The following is a 22,864-nucleotide window of genomic DNA, read 5'->3' on the forward strand; positions in this document are numbered from 1 at the left end:
TCCCATAGAGTTTGGGTCCACTTTTCACTGTTCAAGTGAGCTTCCCTTGTCCAGAGAAATGAGGGTGAGGGTCCTGATTGAGTTTACCACTTGTGAAAGGGGTTCACATGGAACAGCTGTTCTTGTGATGTTTGATTTAAAACAAGGATTACATGTAAGCAAGAAAATCTTATGTGCCTTCTGTGATCAATCAACAGTACATGCTCTTAACTTTCCCAGTCTCCTTTCAAGTAATATTTTTTAAATCAGAAAAAGAAGCTTATTAGAGGCTGGTTTTTCTTTTCTTTTTTCAAAAGTAGGGTAGGACAGATTCATGTTTATCATGTGCTTATTCTACTGCTGGTTTACTTGGTTTTTTAAGTTTTTGGTTCATTGGTTGCCTTTTTTTTCTTCCTTGTTATCCTTGCTTGAATTGTTAGTCAATAGTCTTTCCAGTAAGGGCTGAAAAACAAAGCTGTAAGTATCTTTTAATTTTTAATGGCTGAAAAATTTTGACTCTGTAAGATAAAAGTCAAATCAAAACAGTAAATGTCATTTTAATGTGGCCTGATTATGGCCAAAGAATTTTTTTGTTTATTATAAGTTAAAGGTAGTCAATTAATTTAAAGTAATACATTTTAAAAGGTAGTATGTTACTCCCACTATATGATGTTTTGTGAATGAATATATAATGATATAATATTCACACAATACAACTCTTTACACAATAATCATGGTAGTATTGTTAAAACATTGAAAATACATTGAAGTATCAGCAAAATTTGCTTTTGCAGCTCATCTTGAAATTTTGAGATGCAGCATTGAGCAGATTCCAGTAGTGAAAACTGAAAGCAGCATAATTTAGGATGATTGAAGAAAAAGGAGCTTTGGCATCTCTCAAAAGTCAGTGCTATAGTTTCTGTTCAAGGACAGATAAGTGTTGCACAGATTATGGTCCTTTTATTTGCATAATTGGGGTTGTAAGGGTTAGGGAGCACTGTAGACCAGTTGCTTATAGCCGTGATGATAACATTTATGGTAACGTTCCTCCACTGTGTGTTACTTTGCTTTGAAGCACTGTGAACAGAACTGAGCAACTCTTCCCCATTATAAGGGATCTGTCACCGTCGTGATGGTGCCTAAGGGATTTGCCTAGAGAATGGTGTCAAGTGCAGGAGCACTGTACAGTTGCCGTACTGCTGCTGATGGGTTATTTTGCTTTTTTCAGCTTTTCTCATTCTTCTGTGAGCTTTTTCTGAAAAAAGAATCATGATTCTTAGCTGAAGTCTAATCTGTTAAAGGCAGGATTTTTTATATTTGCTTCTCTGTTGAACAGCAACAGTGTTGGCTTTGAATTGTACCCATGTATATATATTTATAGCAGTCCTCCTGTTGGGCTTCAGCAGTAGTCATGTCAGTCCTGAACAGGTGAAAATCTTGTGTTCCTATTCCAAAAGAAGATGTAGTGAAGAATGGTTTGCTCTTGTCCATCATATCTTTGCTATAGCATTTGATATAAATGAAATCTAATGCATTTCATCTGTCTGTTGTTTAACAAAAAAACAAAGCCAAATATACAAGATATGTATATTGTGCCAGATTAGTGAGGTCCTACCGATAGACAAAGATTTCTTTTGAATGACTCAAGGGTAACTGGAGACTTCCACTTGTTTGGTTTTTCTAACAGTCAGGATTGTCTTTTGCTGGTTATGAAGCATCTGAGTGTTATTTGGGCTATCTGGACTGTACTCGATGTCTGAAAGCCTGATAGCTCTGGCAGTTTCAATCACAGAATCACAGAATGGTTTGGATTGGAAGGGACCTTAGAGATCATCTAGTTCCAACCCCCCTGCCATGGGCAGGGACACCTTTCACTAGATAAGGTGGCTCAAAGCCCCATCCATGTTCAAGCCTGGCCTTGAACACTTCCAGGCATAGGAAATTCCCAGCTTCTCTGAGTAACCTATTCTAGTGCTTTGCCACCCCCACAGTAAATAATTTCTTCCTAATGTCCCATCTAAACCTACCTCCTTTCAATTTGTAGCCTTTTCCTTTTTTTTTTTTTTTTTTTTTTTTTTTTTTTTTTTTTTTTTTTTTTTTGATTGCTGAAGCTTATTGCTGTATGTGAAGATAGGAGTCTCATGTTATTTGAGATGAGAGTTTTGGCTGTTGGTTTATTTGTTGTCATTTCTGCCATCTTACCTGTTTTACCTGTTTTTTCTCTAATCATCCTGAGGGAGTTGATTTGTGAAGTCAGAAATGCCAACATAGGGTGCTGTGGCTGGAGCACTGCCTGACAGGAATATCCTGGCTGGAGCATCTGCCCATCACTAATACCCTGGCAACTGTAGGACATGTATTTGTAAGCACTGAGCAGCTGTTAAACAGAAATTCATACTAGCATGGATTTGTTATTATTATTTATTATTATTTTCAAGACTCTTCATACACATTTGGTTTGTACTAGTGGGTATTGGAAGTATGTTTTAAAACATAACTAACGAAATGTTGGGTTTTTTTTTCATGCTGAAATTATTGTGGAAAATGTATTATTAAAAATTTCTAAGCTTCATTTTTCCTTCTTTGTTGTTAGGGGTACTTTATTTTTCCTGGGGCAGAAAATGAGCTGAATCTGTATTTCATGCTGATACTTAAATGCTGTTGTAGTCAAGACTCTGGAGATGAGGTTAACCTATTTTTGCAGACATAATGGAAGGCCAGTGACTGCACCGCTCACCCAGGGTGACTGCTGCTGCAGCACATGCAGTGCAGTGGGACTGAGAGCAAAGCCAGAGGCCTGGGCTGAAATATGGCACTTCTTTTCCTGGGATGTGACAGATTGTGGCAAGAACATGGCCAGGCATGCAGACTTTGCTATTGTTTTAGTCTACTTGATGAAGTTGCAATGGGCAGGCAGCCCAGGATGTTGTTGTTAGCAGGCACAAGGCTTGCAGACTCTGTGGCTTAAGAGACACTGCAAACAACATCATTATTTTTATTTCTCACCTGATTTAGCTGAAGTTAAGTTATTAGCCTAGGAAGAATCTGGTCTTCTGGGATAGTCAGGCTGAGAGGTGAAATTCTGGTAGAGATTCCAAAAGCCAAGTTTAATGTTAAGCATGAAGTCTTGACTTGATAGCAAATTGTCATGTTGTTAGAGACAGTAGAATTTTAAAGTTCTTACAAGAAAAATACTGAAGTTAGTAGTTGCAAATTGTTCACTTGTTGTTAGAGGATACAAAATTTTTTCAACTCTTTGCCCTGTCACCTGCAGCAATTCTCCTAAATTTGTATTAGGAAGTCCTGTTTTCAATTAAACACAGTATTCAGAGTATAAAGAGACATGCAAGACCTTGCTGAACCTTTTAGCTCCTGGGGCTGGACAATTACGTAGTCTCACAGATAAGTGTGCAAGGAGGAGCAGTCATGTTGGCTGGTATAGCAGCTCTGTATTGTCCCAGCTGAAGTTGGGTGAATGACAAATGCCAGACAAATTGATCCACTTGTCCTTTCCATGCAGTCAAAAATGACTCTTTTTTATCTTCTTTTTTTTCTCTCCTAATGTTAACACACCCAAACAAGCAATATTCAATCCACAGTTGTAGGAGCAAGGCTTTTTACTGATCAATGCGTTCTAGGATTTCACACAGCTCTCTTCACAGTTCCAGTGTATTTTCTTTAAAAAATTAAGTTTATGTCATTACATTGTGTTAGCCTCATTGTCCTGTCATCATTGTCTTCCTCCATCTAGAGGGGAAGGTTGCATTGTGAACTCACTCTTTTAGACAAACAAAAAACTGCACTCTACATCATTAAACATTTTACCAGAGTCATTCATCAACCTCATATTGAAGGTCCAGGAAAAATAAACTTCCTTGGTACATAGGGAATAATGTACCTGTGGGCCACTGTTCTTGAGTAAGCAGTTAAGGATGGAGGTTGGTTGTTTTGTTGGTGAGGAATTTTTATCCAGTTGCAAAACTTTGCAGGCTTTTCTAAATGTGACAAAAGATGGGTTTTATGCTGCCTCCTGGAAAAGAAGTTTGCTTTGTGATTTGCCACCGCTACGGATGCACTGCATGCAGATTTCGTGCCTTCTGTTTTGGACTGCCTTGTCCAGAGCACTGCTTTTCTTAGCTGTTCATAAATCAAAATGTAGTCTTCACTGTAACAGTGGCTTAGCCCATTAATTTCTTTGAAGATCAGGGCCAAGACCGTTGGCTGGCAGGAAGAAACTGGAAGCCAAAGGACACAGCACACCAGAATGCTTAGGTTGGACTCGATGATTGTGGAGGTCTTTTCCAACCTAATTTATTCTTTGATTTTGTAATACCAGCCTAAACCTTGCAGGAGTCAGGCAGTCCCATTTTTGTGCCATCTGGAATCTTATTGGTTTGATATCCAAGGTGAGAAATGCTGACTTGCAGTAATCCAATTTTGAGTTCTTTGGCCTTGTTTGTAGAGATGTTGAATTTCTTAGTGAGTTTTTGATGTAGAAAAGATATGTTTTCTAAATGGTGCCCCATGAAAGACACTGTTTTACATTTATATGGGATAGGTATTTCCCATTAGCCCAGTTTCTAGTTAGCTCTTTGCATCATTTCCTGAAAAGTATAATAACACTTCACACATTGTATGGCTTAAGTTTGAAAACACTGCTCTTCTTTCAGCTTCGGTCATGTTTCTCGGTTTGCTTGGATTTAAGACTAGAACTTGGCAGTATGATGAAGCTGGAACAGTATTTGTATTAATTTTGTGGCTATTGTTATGAATGACTACAGTAGGTGATAAATGAGTAAGTTTATTTTTGAGATCAGTATGGTTTTGTCTGATTGCTTTGGATGTTTTGAGACTACTTCACATGCAGGCATTTTTGCAGTTATCCTTGTGTAGTTAGCCACATTTTTTTAATGTATTTGTTGAATATATAAAAACAGAGAAGTGAGTCACTTAAACTCAGAAAGCAGGATCATAATGTCACAAGCATTAAACATAGATCTAATTCAAAACAGTCCTACGTTTTTAAAATTAGATTTCAAGCTGCTCTTTTTATGAACTGATTTAATTAATGATTCTTTCATGACAAGAATTATGTGTAAGGCACTTGTTCATTCTAGCCAGGAATAAGCAGTCTTAAATAGGTAAGCAAGTATTTACTAGGCCCTTTATATACAGAAGTATTTTGCAAAGAAGTGCTCTGTGGCTTATGGCATACTAGTAAGTGCAGAAGGGAAAACACCACCACAGAGTTTGGCAATGTGGGTATTTTGAAGCTGTTCATAAAATGAAAATTAGTATTGTTCCAAATATTTTGAGACAGAACTACTAAAACCAAGTCAAGCATTAGCTCTTTGGCTCACATGGTTATGATATTTCTGCAAGCTGGCTTAACTTCAGGGTCAGTTCTGGTGGTACACAGACTCTCTGCCAGTAATTTCTGTGAAGAAAAATGATAGTTAGGATTATATGCAACTAACATGTGCTCCAGAGGAGACCACAAAGATGATCAGAGGCCTGGCGCATCTCTCCTATGAGAACAGGCTGAAAGACTGAGGTTGCTCAGAAGAGAAGGCTCTGGGCCAGACCTCACTGCAGCCTTTTGGTATTTAAAGGGGGTTTATAAAACAGAGAGTGACTTTACACAGGCAGATAGTGGTAGGACTAGTGGAAGTTGTTTTAAACTGAATGAGGAGAGACTTAACATTACGTTAGGAAGAAATTCTTTACTGTAAGGGTAGTAGGGCACTGGAACAGGTTGTCCAGGTAGTTGTGGATGCCTCAGCCCTGGAAGTGTTCAAGGCAAGGTTGGATGAGGACCTCAGAACCTGGTCTAGTGGCGTTCCTGCCCTGGTTGGGGGGGGTTGGAAGTAGGTGATCTTTAAGATCCTTTCCAATCCAATCCATTCTGTGATTGTATGGTCATTTGATTTTGCATTTTGCCCAGAACTCAGCTCTCTTCAGTCTATACATTTTCCCCTTTCCAGAAACCTGGGGCATGCAGTGAAATCCCATCCCTGCTTCCCCATCCCAGAGAAGCAGGTGCCTCAAAGCAGGCAGATTAACCTGCTCCTGAGAAATTATTAAGTGGCTTTCTGGAAAACTTAAGATTGTTCGCTATTTTGTCCAGCCAGAAAAGGTTCTTCCCTGTATTCTAGGTTCAGGGTACCTGTAGGGCAACAAAATCTCAGTATATTGGAACCCTGGGACTGTGCTGTATGCAAATTCCTGGTTTGGTCAGATTTAATTTAAAGCTGATAACAATGTGCACATCTACATCTTTTTCTCCTTGGAATTGGCGCTGACCTGCCTGGGTGAGAAAGTGAAGGAGATGAGCAGATAGAAAACTAATCCCATGACTGTCATGAAGTATCAAACAAGTGAAAGTGAGATTAATGAATTTATGGGCTTGGCTCCCCTAATTTTTGCAGAGAATATGAAATACGTGACCCCTAGTCTTCTTTGCATTGGTATTAAATCAGATAAATTCAATATATGATACAAGATGTTAGGGGTACTGTTAATATTAATTAATCTAATAAAGAAACACACTTTGGGGAAAAAAACCAACCCAGTTTTTGAACATACAAACCCTTCAACGAATCTGAGTAAGGTTCATTGAATTCAGTGAAACAGTCCTTGAAGGCACTTTATTTGGTAGCACTGCTAAACATAACATGAATACTTTTTGGTGCTTAATATTAAGGAAAACATTATTGAGAAGTCATTGTTTGTTGTCTGGTTAGCATACAATGGCTTCAAACAAATATGCTGCTGGACTGGAACAGAGGATTTTTGTTTTGTTCCAGTGTTCAGGGTGAAGTTGACTGGTCAATGAAGTTCACAGGCATCTGTGGAGTATCTCTTACATCATATTATTGTCTCTGCAAGTCACCAGGGCTTTAGCAAAAAAAAGTTAGGAAAAAAAGTAATAGTATTTTGGCAGTGCAGATACAACCTTTGATAAACTGTAATAGCTGGCACAAGTCCAACATTTTTTACTGTAGCACAACTTCCGTATCTTGTTTCGCAGAAATTAATTTGCATATTTTACTCCTAGCCACAAGGGAAGGAGGCATCATTTTTTAAGACATGAAGTTTTTTTGAAGAGAAAAAAAGAAAACCAAATGAAGACAGACTAGTGGAGACAAGTTTATACTGTAGACAAAGTCAAAGTAATCTAGAATTTGAGGTTTTGTTCAGAGAGAAGGGAAATTTATGACAGGTTTTGAATGGGAATTCAAGTGATACCAAGACTGTATTGACTTCAACAGCATCATTTTGGGTTGACACATTGAGATAGAAAATAATTGCAGTGTGTATTCTCTGTTTTCATTGAATTGAACACCATACTTAATTTCATAATGCAACTAAACTCTATTTCATAGGACCTAATACACACAGTCCAGAAAAATTTACTATTAGATTGCATTTGGGTACTGCTGTTTGCTTCAGTAATAGCCTAAATTTCATAAAATCAGAGACTGGGTTGGGAGGGACCTTGAAAGACCATCTTTTGTGGGGAAAGGGAGCTCGATGAGATTATCTAGCACCCTGTCCAGGGCATTTCCCAGTGCTCCAGGTAAGGCTAAATGGGTTGCAGACATCCACTGCCATAGACAGTGGGTCAGGACATCATGTGGTGGGGTGGATGTCTCACAAGGAGGCACCTTATTTTTTTTCAAAATGTGTTACCTAAAAAATATCTCTTCTATCAGTTTTATTCTGAAATATTTGCATTGCCACTGAAAAGACTTTGCATTTTGGAAGTTAAAGGTAAAAAGTAACTGCTCAGTCAGACTGAACACTGCTGTTACAGGCACAAAATAGGTGGACATGTCTGTTGAATGAGAGAAGTAAATACAGCTGTCCTTCTAAAAGACTTATCCAGGAGATTTAACTAAAAATTATTTGTCTGTTGTTTAATGTCTCTCAAGTAAATTTGTGGGTTTGCTTTGTATGGTAATTCAGAAAAAATAGTAAGAAAAGCATAATCTTTTCTTTTTCTTCTGAATACAGTCAGAAATTTTCTATGAAAAGTTTTTCCTCTGATAACTATGGGTTAGTAACTTCACAGGCTGTACTAGTTTTAGTGAACAGTGTACTTTTTTTAGGGAATTTTATCGTGCAAGGCTGAGAAGCTAGTGAGGTCACTCAGAATTACCCAGATTCTGTTCCCAGCTCTCAGATTCCTTTGAGTCTGAACTGAACCACTATGCTTTCTCGAAAATGTGGGCATCACTGAAATGGAGGCAGATTGAGAAGCTCAAGCCTTTAAGGTTCCTTAGCAAATGAAATCTTGGTTGTGTACTGAATATCTGGGGAACCACAATGGATCTCTGAAGCTTTCCAGAAAAGTATTAAACTACTTTTCCCTTTAAAAGTTCTTCATTTCTAATGCTAAGTACCTGGAAGCCTTGAAAACCTCAAAATTATTATTAAATCACTCTTCATCCTTCCAGATACTAACAGTTCCAGTAGGCTTGGAACAGAGCATAGCATAACAGCTCCTTCAGTCAGTGGGGCTTTTTTGGTTGGCTTTTTTTTCTTCCCTCCGGTAAACCAGTTTGCTAGAAAAGTGAAATAACTTCCAACAGTATAATGAAGAAAATTGCATACTTAATCATTATAATGATAATTTCTTCAGTGAATTTCACTGCCTTCCTACAGTGGAAATACTGAATAGAGGAAAATGTTTCCAAGAGTGGCTAAATGCCAAATATGCAAAGCTCTGCCACAGCAGAAGTTGATTTTCAATAATTTAATGCTTTTTGTTTGTTTGTTTCTTCTCTCTTCTGTTTTCCTTCTACCTGTTGTAGAATTGGGAAAGATCCATCAGATTGCTAGTTGGAAGTGGATGAGGAAAAACAGAACTGAGAATTTTTATGCTTGATTTTTATTTTTGTCAGCCAAATTAAAGCTTATTTCTAAGTTATTCCCTGAGAAATTCATCTTCTGTGGCAAAAACTTCTGCAGGCAACTGGCAAGGTAGTATATGCACAAATTCTGTTGTTAAGTTTTCACACAATGATGGATGTTTCTATGGCACCTTCTATCTAAAGAGAAGATGAAACAACCATGAAAGTCTTGCTGTTAAAAAATTCTAAGCCACTGCTGTTTGTTCATTAGCCTCCTTGGGTAGGTCGCAATCTTAGCTGAAGAGCAGTACAAGCCAGCCCTGAAAAAAATTGATTCCAAGAGAATAGATCCCTGTTCCCAAAGACAAGTAAGTGTCTTTTGAATGAAGTTCTTTGTACTAGCCATGCAACAATATGATTGGTCACCCCATTATGGGAGGCCTTTGATACAGTTAGTTTGTGGTTTATCAGGGGTTTTGCCTTGTTCAAAAATATTTTCTGGAGCTGAGACGCAGAAAATAACAGGCTAAACTTGATTTGCAGGCATCTTTCCCAGGAAACCTGCAATTAGTCCTCGTTCTGCGCCCAGCAGGATTTTTTCATCGAGCTCTCTCGGACATTGCTTTCAGATTCAACAAAGATGAGCTTAAAATGAAAGTACCTGTAAGTAATCCTCTGTTTTCATTTTACTACCAGGAATCTGTAAAAGTACTTTAGCTAGCCAATGAGGACCAAAGAAACCCCAACAAAAAGCCATGCTTAGAGGCAATTCTAGCAATTTTAGCTAATTCATGATGGCTTTTTCTTGAAAGAATGTGTGAATTCTGAAGCAGATGCATTTCCCATGGACAAACGCTATCTTTTCTGTCACTTGAGCAAATGTACAATGGATGCCTGTTGTTATATCACCTGTAAACCCACAGATTGTACTTTTGTTTGCAAGTGTACAGCATTTATATTTTAAAATAAAATTTGGAACTATAGGAGCTGGTGAAATAAAAGTAACTGTACTTATCAGATATAAATTTCAAGGAGGAAAGATGGTCTTTAAGAAAATATTGCCCCATCTTTCATTTATTTTGGAGAACCAGTCCTTACATGACAAATCCATGTAGGCACTATTGTTCTGTCCTGCAGACCCTGAATAACAAGGAAAAAATTAACAAGAAATGGATGTTGCTTTTAGAAAATAGCCAAGTATGGTTTATCAAGATAAAAAAAATCTGGCAGTGTTATGCTGTATAATCCATAAGCTTTTTTTTTTTAATATGCCTGGTGCCCATGCTCATATTCAGTCATTTACATTTACATCATCTTCACCTGAAAGAACTGTTAAGTTTGTGTTTCTATACCCACAGGAAACAGTTCCATCTCTCACTTTTGTATTAAAAAGTGCATCATCTCTGTCGGTGTCTGAAGGATGGGGCTTAGAATCATTAATAAGGGACTTGTCACCACTGATCACGTTCACTTTTTTTCTGTCCTGCTGCAGATCATAATGCTGGGCTCAGTGTCAGAACTGCAGGGTTACATTGATAAGACACAATTAACAGAAGATCTTGGTGGCACCCTGGATTACTGCCACAACAGATGGCTGTCCCGTCGCACTGTAAGTCTTAGGTTTTGTTTTAACTTTTCAGCTTAATGAACCCTTCTGTTTTATACCCTGTCATTTATAAAACAGATTCCAAGTGATGCAAGTTGACTTGCTCAGTGTGAGAAGATGTTCCCAATGGTACTTAGTCATCTTAGAGAAATAATATGAGTAATAACTTGGGAGTGGTTTTCTGAACACTTGGAGCAAAGGAACTACAGTGTGTTATTGTGTTGAGGTTTATTGGTTTTGCTACAAGGAAGAAAAGGCTCAAATTGTAAAATAATTCCAGATTATAAAAATATGAAGAAGATACACCTGATACAAGCCTAAGAAAAATATACAATTAAGGAATTAATGGTGACGGTATCTGTTGCTTGCAAAATTCTACTTTGGCCATTTTTCAGTCTTGTAATTCATCTGTTTGGGTTTGTTTTGAGAGTTATATTTTGTGTGCTTATGTTTGTTTGTACATATGTGTGTGATGAACACAAAACATCTTTAATGCTTTTTATTCCAAAAGGCTATAGAAGGTTTCGCCCAAAAGGTTAAGCAAACAGCTCAGATTCTTCAGTCCTTTGGGACTGAGCTGGCTGAAACAGAACTACCAAATGATGTGCAATCAACCAGCTCCCTTCTTGCAACACACACAGAAAAGAAGGACAAAATGAAGGTATGTAATTTTTGTAGAGATGCTGTCTTCTAGTTAACTCTTTTAATTTATAGCTAGCAATATTAATTGAAAATATGGATGATGCTAATAGACAGTAGTAATTTGAACCAATGATGTCTTTTTGAACTTGGATTTTTTGATGTTAAAAATCCTTTTTGCATTGAAAAATGACATTTCTTGAAACTAAGTTTATGTATGTACAAATGCATAATGGATTGTATGTGAAACAGTAATTTCTTTGTAAGTAGTGGTGTGTTTAATTTGTAGTTTTGTTTGCAACCGGAAATTTGATTGTATTTGCATGCATATTAAAATATATGGCCTTTTGAAGCATGAACAAATGTTCTTTCAAAAAGGATTAAATGAAAGCTATTTGGTGGTTTCAGAACTGTGCATCTTACATTTTTGAGATATTTGTAGCCTAAAGCTACACTAGAAGGCTGTCTACTATGAAAATTTAATAAAGTTACACTGGGGTCTTGGGATGGTAAACATGGAAGAAGCTGACATTTATCATTTACTGTCTGTTGTCAGCCACTGCTTTTAATAAAACTGCTTGCTCAAATGCTATTGAAATCCTGCTTTCAATTCAGTGCCTTGTGAATTCTGCTTAAAAAACAACATGCCACTCCAGCATGTGGGGTATTTGTTTTGTTTTGTTTTGTAGGAGGATATCAGGGTAGCAGTAGAACAGGGAAGTGATATCCTTGGAAGTATTACAAAACCAGTTACTGAGAATCCTGATTACAAACTGAATCAAGATCAGCTAGACAATCAAACAACGGTAGAAAGGTGAGAGGTGTGAAATACTAAATATGCTTTTTTTCTGCTTTTTCAACCCCTCCCCAGCTCCTTTATTTAATTCCATATTTATGCTTTGCAATTAATCAAATGTTTCAATGTGAACATTATAAATAATTTCAGAAACAACTCTTCTGTTGTCAGATCAGTCCTGAAAAAAGTAACCCCCTAATGCCCACTGCGGGGTCACCTGGCTATAGGGAAATGTGGTTGGAATTCTGATACCACACTACACTGTTCTTCTTTTCATTTCTGTCGCATTTGGACTCTATACTTGAGTATCTTTTCCTTATTTTAAAGAATATCACTGCTTTGTTTAGAGACTGATGTGCAATCCAGGAAATTTTGTTGCTGTATGGAAGGCATGAGTGGAAGACTGAAGTGATCTATCCCTTCTTTTCAGTAGATTTGTCCATTTCCATTAGGTCCCTTTGAAGTGGGAGGGTTGTTTTTTTTTTAAACCTGTTAACTTATCAATGTTGTTAGTAGCTTTTAAAGGCTGCTAGTGAGTACACCACTCTTGGAAGTACCTATGCACCAATTTCCTATGTGCTTCCTCTGGGCATATAAGTAATAGGTATTGTTTTCCTTTGCTCCCTGCCTGCCACATACACACCCCCCTCACATTATTGCCAGGTTTGAAGACATTATATCACTGTAGCACAGATGTAAATTTTCACAAAGCTATGAAAGCATAGCTCATTTCCCCCAGGCAGTGTTCTGCATTCTTTTTTTGTCTGTCATTCTATGTTTCTGTTACACTCAGGCTGACTTTCTTTCCAAATAACTATCCATTCCTATCCACAAAGCTTGGCAGAAGTCACTTTTTTTGGTCACTGTTGCTATCAGCTATCCAAGGACAATCAGGGTGGGGGTTGCTAATTTATCCATAACATTCCTATTCAATACAATATCTGATGGAAGTTGGAACAAACACTGTGTGTGCGTGTGTCACTGCCTTTTCTCTAGTTGGTTTTAACTTGTAAATTCAGGGTTCATTTCTGTAGTTTTAAAGACAAAAGTTTATTAAAATTCTGATGGGTTGCCTTCCCTGGATGTAGCCTAAGTACAGCAAAGTGCACTGTATAAAGTCCATGGGATGTCATACTGTCAAATGCAATAATAGAAGGTAAGTTAAGAAGTGAAAGTTTTAAGTCATTTGCCAGAATTATAAACAAAGAAGGTTTTCCTCATCACAGTACAGCTGTACACTTGCCTGTGATATTTAATTAATAACTCTGCTTGAAAGAGAAGGAGCAATGGCCTTCAGGTTTATAGTGAGCTTTGCTCCAAAGAATGAAATGTAAGGGCAGCTAGCTGGTCATAGCAGTTCAAATTTTTTACCTTAACTTTTCCTGTGAGCCTAAGGCTTGGATTCCTCCACACACATTTACATATTTATGTATGTTAGCCCCAGCTCCCCATGTCCTCAGGCCAAAGCTGAGAAGATGCTTAAAATAAGCACTTGACCATTTTTCAGAAATTACTGTTTGTGTTGAGTTTCAGTTTTTTACATCAGTGTTATTGTAGGAAATCATACTGTGTGATAAAAAAAATTTTCCTGTGTCCAGTTTATTTGTCCTGAAAAATACTGCTTTGGGGAGGATTTTTTTATTTACTGTGGAGGGGTGCATTGTCCCTTGAAGGTTGTACCCATCATTCTTAGAGTATTTATTTGATGTGTTTTGTTTTGATTTTTAAAGGCTACTGGCTCAATTACATGAAACAGAGACTGCCTTTGATGAGTTTTGGATGAAGCATCAGCAAAAACTAGAGCAGTGTCTGCGCCTTCGGAATTTTGAACAGAATTTCAGAGAGGTGAGAACTTCTTGGTTGCAGTCAATATTTGGTAATATAGAAAATGCTTCCTGCTCTTGATTTTACAGTTCTTGTGTGTACTTGAAAGCTTTATCCCACCTTTTTCTTGTACTTGCCATTACTTGACACGCTGCTATCTTTACTAGTTTGGATTCTTGCCTATAGAGACATAACATTTTGGGGTTTTTTCTGCAGTCTTAGGAAGTTTTTTTTCCATGCACCCAGCAGTGTATAAGCATTAAAAAACTCCTTTGAAACCTGCTCTTTACCACAGAAACATAAAATGCTGCTGCAACACTTCGATCTTGCCAATAGGTCCTTCATGGAACCAAGTCTCAACTAAATATTCTGGCTGAAATTTTATGAAAACTGTCTCCAACACCGTGGGTGGGAAGTTGCAACCATAGTGTTAGAAGCTGGGTGGAGGCTGCACTACAGTTTTCACAGCCAGTTTCTGATCTCATGTTGTTTAACTCATGTGCTTGATGGCACCCACAGACCCTTTATCCTGATGTAGTTGATCTCGGAGCACAGCCCCTGTGTCTCCACGAGGGCAACAGTCAGAAACACTTGCAAGCATTTGTCTGTCTCTAAAACAATTGCTGGAGTGGGGACCTCTCCCTCATGTTCTGCTGTTAACATTATTGTCGCTTTGTGTCCTTGTCATCTGGTAAAAGCAAGATCATAAATTATTCCTTAGCATTAGATTTCTTGCATCTTCCTTTTCTTTGTATTTATTTTCCTTTTGAACTGGGGAGAAAGGTAGGCTGACAAAAAAAGGTGCTTTGTCTCTGTGTCCCAGTAACCACATAATGTGAGTCACCTGACTGCAAATAGTGGCTATCACCTTTGTAATTGGTGACTCTCTGGAGAGGTGGAGGTCTCTTCATTCATATATAGCTCTGTCTCATTTCAGGTCAAAACAGCTTTGGATATTGTGTCTGAGAGACTGTCTGCTTTCACAGATGTGGGAAACAGCCGTTCACATGTGGAGCATATTTTGAAAGATCTTGCCAACTTTAAAGAAAAATCAGATGTAAGAGCTCTGCCAATCTCCTTAATTTCTACTATGACAATGCACGTGCAGAGGGAATGGGATTTGGTTGTTGAGTGTGTCAGCTTAAGCTGACAACAAGGCAGAATCAGTGTCTCAGGTAACATGCTGAAGGAATCTGAAATAAAGTCTTTAACCATTGGAACAGAGTAATTCTTGGACATCCCTCAATAAAGAGCAGAATGACCAGACACAAAGTGTGATTGCTTCATGTAAGAATTGCATGAAGTGTCTACATAGCCAAGTTTTGCGTTTACTGATCAAGGGGCCACTTCCATTGCTATTAAAGCCATGTCTTTCAATAAATCTTAGAGATAAGAAATGTATTGAATGCACAATAAAGATGGCCAACAGAAACATATACTGAACAATATAGAAAGGGAACCTTTTTCTGATCTGTGCTTCAAAATGAAACAAATTGCTCTTTAAGTAGGTTGTTGCTTTTAAGGCTGAGATAGGTTTTTTTTTTAATTTGAGTTCAGATTGTTGCTGTACCCCAAATTGCATTATACACACACAGACCCTGCTGAATAAGGAAGAGAAAAGACAACAGTAGTTCCTTCACAAGGAGGCCTGTGATTAAACTCACTGTGATTTCTGAGGTACTCTGGTACATGAAAGTTCTTGGGCATCTGGAAAGACAATGAATCACTTTGATTTATTAAGCAAGGCAGATATTAACTAAATATGTATTCTTTATCAATATGTGTATTTCACTGTGTAAAAATTGTTTCATTGATCTTGATCCAAGGAAATATGTACTTTAATCAGTGCTTATTTTCTTAGGAAACTGTAACAAAAGCCAAAATGTTAGCCTCAGAGCGTGATGCTTTTATTCAAAGCAATCATTATGCTGTGGACTCCATTATTCCAAAATGCAGTGAACTTCATCATCTCTGTGATGCCTTCACTACTGAGACAGAACGGAGGAGAAAACTTCTTAACAAATCTCTGGAACTGCATGACTTACTAGAGAAGGTAAATTTAGTATGCAACAGTTGTTTCCTGAAACCTCAGTTGAACAATTGTCATAATGGTAGGCAGCATTATCTCAGTGTGCTGGAAGTTTTCTCTTTAAATAGCTGAATACATGACAAGGTTGAGGTGTTTTAGACTCTTAGTGGGTGATGCTGACATTGGTACATTCTGAGGCTGTTCTTCTCTGTTTCCAGTCTATGAAGTGGTGTGATGAAGGAATTTACCTGCTGGCTTCCCAGCCAGTAGATAAGTGTCAGTCTCAGGATGGTGCAGAATCAGCATTACAGGAGATTGAGAGATTCCTGGATACTGGTGCTGGCAATAAAATCAAGGAGTTGAATAAAATTCACGAAGAGTATGCACACATCCTCAATGAAGACCTAAAGGTACCAGAAAACATTTATGTATGTCTCTGTGTCCGTTTGTTCATACTAGAATTGCTCTCTTGTACTGCCATTGATTGAGCTAAATAATGAGTACTAGGAGTTATAACTGTGAGCTGGAAAGTTGATACATTTCTGTGCTTGAGTCTCATCATATCTTTGGATAAGCATCAAGGGCTTCAGAGACTTTTCATAGCTACTTTATTTTTCAGACAGAAAAATTGTTTTTAAAAAAAATTCGCCCAAGTGAGTATTTGAAATACCTTTTTTTACGTAGAAAAAAGGTGCTACTTTTTTTTTTTTGAACTTAAGTATATATTCCTTTTCTTCGTGGTTGATCTTTTCATGTAACAGAACCTTTAGACACTCAATTTTTTTTTTAATTGAAACTTGATTCCCAGATTTCTCTATAGTAAGCACACAAAATATTTTTGAAGTGATGTTCCAATTCTTAAGTGTACAAAATCACAGTAGATTACACCTTGTTAAGAGTGAAGAGTTTGTGTAATATTTCTATATGTGGTATAAAAGTAATTGCAATTTCAAATCAGTATGCTGTAGACACTGTAGATGTCAATGTAGCTTGTTGATAGGTCTCTGACAGGAATTAAAAATTATAATAAATAATTTAAATTATATTTTTAATTCAAGTTATTTTTTATTTCCATGGCAACTGTAGATGCATGTACAAAAGGTTTTCCAGAAGCAAGAAAGTATGGAAGAAATGTTTCAAAAGCGACAAGTAAGTCTTAAGAAGCTGGCAGCTAAGCAGACACGTCCTGTTCAGCCAGTTGCTCCAAGACCTGAAGCATTTGTAAAATCTCCTTGTACCTCTCCAGGTAAGTTAACTGTATTAGCCTTTAGTTTTTTGTGCTATACTGAGAAACCTAAAGAAACTTCCAGACATAATTTGTGGTTGCACAAACATCTGTGTCAGATCTGATCCAGTTCTGTTTGGTTCTGGTTTACATGTTTAGGTCTCCAAAGAGAAAATGTGTCCAACTCAGAAAGCAGTGCACTTCGGAGGGTAAACTACAGAAAAGGAAAGGTATTTTTTTCACTTCGCATTTTTCACACATGCGCTACTTGAAAAAGTCATAGTACAACAGAATATTCAGGAACTCACAATAAGTATGAGGGACTTCTACTGAAAAAGTGATGGCATTGTCCCAGTTGAAGTAATGCTGCTGAAACAGTCACATGGTTTAAATAGGGGCTGCTTTGTTGTTGGGCTGGTTATGAGGGAGGGTAAACTAAATAGTAGGAAAAATGTTAGGGGAAGCAAAATATTAAGTCTATGAACAGGAAACATTTTTTATTTGCCAGTAGTAATTGGCTACTCTTAAAACCGTTGACAGTGAAGAAGTAGTTGTCATTGGCTCCAAGACAGCTTCACCTGACCTATTGGATTGCCATTCCCAAGTGGGGATGGTCTTCCTGCCCTGCCTGCAGCAAGGGAAGTATCCTGACAGCAGCAACAGAAACAAGTAGTTTCTCACTGGGTTAGAGAGTTGAATCAACTCAGCAGAGGTGCAGCAAAAGACAATGCCAGGAGGAAGGCTGGGCCACATGATCAGGATGGACAACATTTGGAGAGAAAAGGAGCAGTTCAAGGAGGGCTTGAAAGCAGAGCCCTTCTCTTTTTTCAGCAAGCCATAGTTAGGTTTAGGCATTACAGTAAAAGTTTTAGGAATTTCTGTGTCAGTTTAAGAAGTAACCAGAAAGTTAGCACAGTACCCTATTTTTAGCTTGAAAAACAGACTAAGGTTAGTGTTGCCTACAAGATTATGCTGGTGCTCTGATGTCCTCTTCAAAAGGGGCTTTAAACCACCATCTTTTCTAAACTGGCTTTTGATGGAGAACTTTCCACATCCAAATACTGTGTGCTTGAAGACCTTCAGGGTGACTTGAATTTTTTTCACAGCCTTCTTGCAAACTGCCTTCATTTTTAATGGAGTAGAGTCTTTCCAGTGAAAAGTGCTGAGCACAAAGCTCTGTATTTTAAAGTGTTTTTTCTGCATCTGTGATGCCATGATTATTTTTTTCATTGTTTGTTTCCTTCTTTAGAGTGAAATGACTGAACTCCATCAAAGCAGAGGAGGATCTACAATGGACGATGAAGAAAACCTAGCTGTGTTACGACAGTAAGTGTATTTTGATAAGCAAAAAGTCTGGGCTTTCTCTGATTTGGTTCCAGAAAAGCCTGCGTTTGGCTAAGGATTTGATAAAACAAGTATATTTCTCTGAAATCACTCTCAGTGACTTTTGAAATGCATTGGCTGTGCTCTGTGCACAAAGGAAGACATTTCTGTTCGCAGCTTTAATTAGAGTTTGGGTAGTACCAGAGTCTGCCTTTGCTGCAGTGAGGTGATGCTATGGCAGGACAACTACATATTTTCATTTCAGAGATTATTGAGTTTTGAGTAATAAACTCCCTGTAAATCTGTTGAAGGTTTTGGTCTCCATGCTTTGAGACTTTGTCTTTTCATTGGACTCTTTTTAGTTCTCTGTTTGAATATGTGTTACCAAAAAAACACTTTTATAAAAACCAAACAGCATAAAATATGTTAAAGAAATTACTTAGTACCACCTGCAATGCAAATAGCAAACCTTGCATTTTTACTTGTAAACTAGCTACTTATATGGTCTTTTTACTGTCATAACATTCTGTTACATCACACAAAATCACAAGGGAGGCGTTTGGGGGAAAGTATGATTCAATGCTTGAGCATTACGGAAATTAAACTTGAAGCATCATCGAGATATTTAAAGTGTGCCCTAAATGCCTCTAATTTAAAATTACCAGTGTAGCTTTAAGTCTGTATTTGATAATCCTATGCAGCTCCAACTCCAGCTCCCACAGTAGTTGCAAACACAGTATAGCCAGACTTTGTACATACAATGATAAAACACTCTACTGGTTCAATTCAGTTACTACAGCACTGAAACTGCTAGATTATATGTTTTCCTGTTCAAACACATTTTCAAAAATTTTAAAATGTTTTAAAAATAGGTATCTCTCAATAAGGATATATAAAATAATGACAGGAATATCCATGGAACATCACATTTTCCATTACCTGGAAATTGTTCTTTTATTGTCTGAAGTAAAGAAGAGAAACAGACAAAATTAATGTTTCCTCATTACTTTACATAAGTGAATAGGCCCACCTTAATTGTCTTTCTTTGTCCACAGGCATGTAATGAATGAACTTATCGAGACTGAACGAGCATATGTGGAAGAACTTCTCTGTGTTCTTGAGGTAAAGATTAAGTTTCTCTCTGGATGTTAGTGAATTTTTTGCATTTCATGGGTGCTCTTATGTTTTCCTTACCACTGTAAAGCCTCTGTTTGTTCTGTCAAGCAATGTGGTCATTATATTTTTCCTTTCTCATCATATTTTCACAGAGGTAGCAATATGTGATTTTTTTCTAGAAATAGCCATACAACTAGGATTTTGTATTAGAAAACACAAAATGAGCAGAAAATAAGATGTGCCTTAGTATTTAGGTAGAATCATAGTGAGATCATTAATTCCCGCAAAAGTTCTTTCCAGAGTTTTGGGTCAGTTGCAGGAAGGTCACGTGTCACACAGGAACGTGAATCTGCGTCAAGAGGCTTCTGTGTCAGAGGAGTAAAGTTGTTTCTTACATCTTTTTGCATATCTTTAAGTGATCTTCCAGATGTCTTGGGTACAACTGTGGGAACAGAATGCCTTGTAATAAAATCCTCATTTGAAATCATCAAGGAAGAAAAGGTGCTCCCTTTGCTCCACACTTATGGAGGCATGATCACAGCACTGCTGAGTTGCTTGTACAAATACACTGCAGTATCCTTTTTTCCCTCAAGTTCATGTCTTCAGCTATGGATGTGTCATTTTCCTGTAATGCAATTTGATTTCAGGGAATGATGAAGTTGCAGATAACTATGGCTGAATAATTTGATCAGGATGAACTAGAGTTGAGACAAGTGGATATTCTTGGTGTCCATATCAATGTTAAGCTCCTAAATAGGAACTGTCAAAAGTTATGGACCAGGACTGATAACTTCTGAGTACATACCTTCAAGTAAGAGTAGTGTATGAGGGTTTTGGACTCTGGTCTTGGTTTTGCTAGTTTGTGCTGAGCTTCCCACAGCATTTACATCCTGTGTTCAGTCCAAGTGCTGGAAGTGTTGATTACAGCATGATGGTCACATCTGACATGTGATAATAAATCCAGGTCAGTTTGGAGTAGGCCTTAAAGATCACTTTATCCTCGGCTTTTGTATGCAATGCATCTGTACAGGTCTATTAATAAAATCAAGATTTGAATAGTTTGAGGATTTTTGGTCTTTACTGCTGCTACTGGAGCATCTTTCTATTCCTGTGGTGTTACTCTTGTTTTCCAAAGAGTGAAGTGCAACTCCTGTCTTGCTAGGTCAAGTGTCTTGGTTTTGTGCCAAGTGACACTCCAGTGAATGACACTCCACTACTCTGACTGTGCCAGGCACACGTCTTTGTGCCTCCTCGCAGTTTGGTATCTCTCTAGCTTGAACTTGGGTGATTGGGAGTACCAGCAGTAATTCTGGATCAGATACTTGCTGAGGTATGGCTCAGTGGCAGTCTTCCAGCTTTTGAGTAATTTTAGTTATTAGTCCATAGTTCTGGCTGTTCTCTCATTCCCTTTGTTTCTCCTATTAATCTTTCAATTTTTCATGTAAAATAACCTGGTATTGCTTTGTAGAGACAGTGTTTACTCTTATTTTATCCTATTTATTTGCCATGCATTTACTGTCTGCCAAGGATTCTGATAGAAAAAAAGCAAGGTAGTTTCCTAAGATTGATTATTTAGAAACTGCTATAGCTTATCCAAGATCAATAATTTTTCTTTCATTAATAACCATGATCATCCCACTTTAGTTGGTGAAATTCCATAATCTTTACTGGAAGAAGAATATTGGTGTAGTCTATTTTAGGTATTGAATTCTACCCTTTTTACCACTTTCTTGGATGGTTTTAGAGCAGCTTTCAAATGAAAGACTAAGCAAAGCCTTAAACATTTTTAAAGTAAAATTAAATAATCTGAGTAAGATTAAATAATCTCTGGGGCTGCATTAAGTAGCTTTCCCTCTCTTTTCTTAAGACACAACTACTGCATAGGTAGTAAAGCATGAAGCTCTTTATAGTAAATTTTAAAAGTATATCAGCCACAAGGGAAAAAGATGACAAAAACTTTTTGTCAAAGTATGCATTTCATGCTTTTGTTCCTTCAAAATTTGCAAGTAATGAACTCTGTCAGACTTCCTTTCACCTGAGCTAAATTCAATACTCCTTATTTTTGCCAGTGCTGTGCTATGTTCAATATCATCTTGACTTAAAGTGGAAATCATTCTCTTTGTGGAGCTCTTCATCTAAACTGCATGGTGGCTGCAGTAGTTCTTTTCCTGTTAAAAAAAACTAACTCCATTTTATCTAAAATTTTTTAAATTTTTAAGGCTGTACAATTTCCCTTTATTTATTCCACTCACTTTTTTTCAGACATTGCATTTTCCTACTTGGGGGCAGGAGAAATATGAGAAAGGAGCCAATGTTTAGCTATTTATGAGCTCCATCGTCATTGCCTATACCATGGGGGTATAGGCTTTTTTTTTTTTTTTTTTTTTTTGTGGTATTTGAGGAACAAATACCCAGACTTTAAAAGGGCTGATTCTGTGTTCTTTTTTAAAAAAAAATCTGTCCTACTCGAATGCTTGAATTCTTCAGGTTAGCTGACTTTACCAGCTAGTTCTTCTACATTTTTTAGTTTGGACCACATGTCAAAAATGTTGAAAATCTTTATTGTAGGTGCACTTTTGCTTATCTTTTCTTTTAATTAATTAGTTTGCTTGTTTGGTATGGTTTATTATAATCAATGTGACTTAATGCAAGGATCACTTTGTCTTTAAAAAATTTTAAAAATGAACAAAAACAACAAACCACGAGAGAGAAATCTAATCCAAATATAAAGAAGATAGAATTATCTTCCTTCAATGCCTGTATGATAAGAAATTTATTTATATTAAGAAATCTGCTTATAATGCAGGTGTTAGATAATTCCTGCCATTTTTCTGGTTGACTTGTTGGGAGTGGTTTTTTTATTTAGGGTTATTTAGTGTTTTGAAAGAACGCAGATTAGTGACCTCAGGCCAAAGGAGAACAGTCCTGGACTAAAGCCACTTGTGTCCTTTTCTGTGCCAGATAGACAAGAGAATGTGTGCTTTTATGACAAGTGGAGGATGTGGGAATTTAAAGCTACTCCTTTTAGTACTAAAGCAGATGGAAGACTTTTAGCTTAATGGTTTCTGTTACCTGCAGAAATAACTACAGTCAGCTTGTTCCTTCATAACAGCGGCTAAGACAGGCATGAAGGTCTGTGTGTGTGTACTGGAATTGTGACTAAATTCAGATGTGTAAAGTCTTAGTAAAAAGAGTATGAGCTATAATTTGTAAGCAGTATCGGAATGTAGAGCCTTTACTTGGTGAAAATGATTGCAAACTTTGTTTCATCCTCACTTAGCTAGAATCACAGGATTTACTCAAGTCTCTTTCTAAAGACTCTGTGTTTGTCTAAGTGGGGTGATGGGAAAACAGAATTTGTATTCTTCTTTCATTATTAAAACTGAGCTCTTTCTTGTCTATGTCTGTCAGCCTGAAGGCAGACTAGCTTGTTAGAGAGAGAAGTACTGCAAGTTAAGGGAGATAATAATTG

The 22,864-nt window shown here is 37.3% G+C and overlaps 1 protein-coding gene across 14 annotated transcripts in view; it reads left to right on the forward strand.

Moving 5' to 3' along the window:
• MCF2L (MCF.2 cell line derived transforming sequence like) overlaps positions 1-22,864 on the forward strand; it is a 141,607-nt gene that overhangs the window by 102,041 nt on the left and 16,702 nt on the right. For all 14 annotated transcript variants that reach the window (XM_068180196.1, XM_068180199.1, XM_068180201.1 and 11 more), the window contains 12 exons: positions 9,378-9,497; positions 10,327-10,443; positions 10,952-11,101; positions 11,769-11,893; positions 13,606-13,720; positions 14,637-14,756; positions 15,561-15,752; positions 15,947-16,138; positions 16,815-16,974; positions 17,113-17,183; positions 18,203-18,279; positions 19,332-19,398. In XM_068180196.1, the coding sequence (XP_068036297.1) occupies positions 9,378-9,497; positions 10,327-10,443; positions 10,952-11,101; positions 11,769-11,893; positions 13,606-13,720; positions 14,637-14,756; positions 15,561-15,752; positions 15,947-16,138; positions 16,815-16,974; positions 17,113-17,183; positions 18,203-18,279; positions 19,332-19,398 (1,506 nt within the window). The remainder of the gene's footprint in view (positions 1-9,377; positions 9,498-10,326; positions 10,444-10,951; positions 11,102-11,768; positions 11,894-13,605; positions 13,721-14,636; positions 14,757-15,560; positions 15,753-15,946; positions 16,139-16,814; positions 16,975-17,112; positions 17,184-18,202; positions 18,280-19,331; positions 19,399-22,864) is intronic.

The sequence above is a fragment of the Anomalospiza imberbis genome, chromosome 2, assembly GCF_031753505.1.
Source record: "Anomalospiza imberbis isolate Cuckoo-Finch-1a 21T00152 chromosome 2, ASM3175350v1, whole genome shotgun sequence".
NCBI classification, from domain to species: domain Eukaryota; kingdom Metazoa; phylum Chordata; class Aves; order Passeriformes; family Viduidae; genus Anomalospiza; species Anomalospiza imberbis.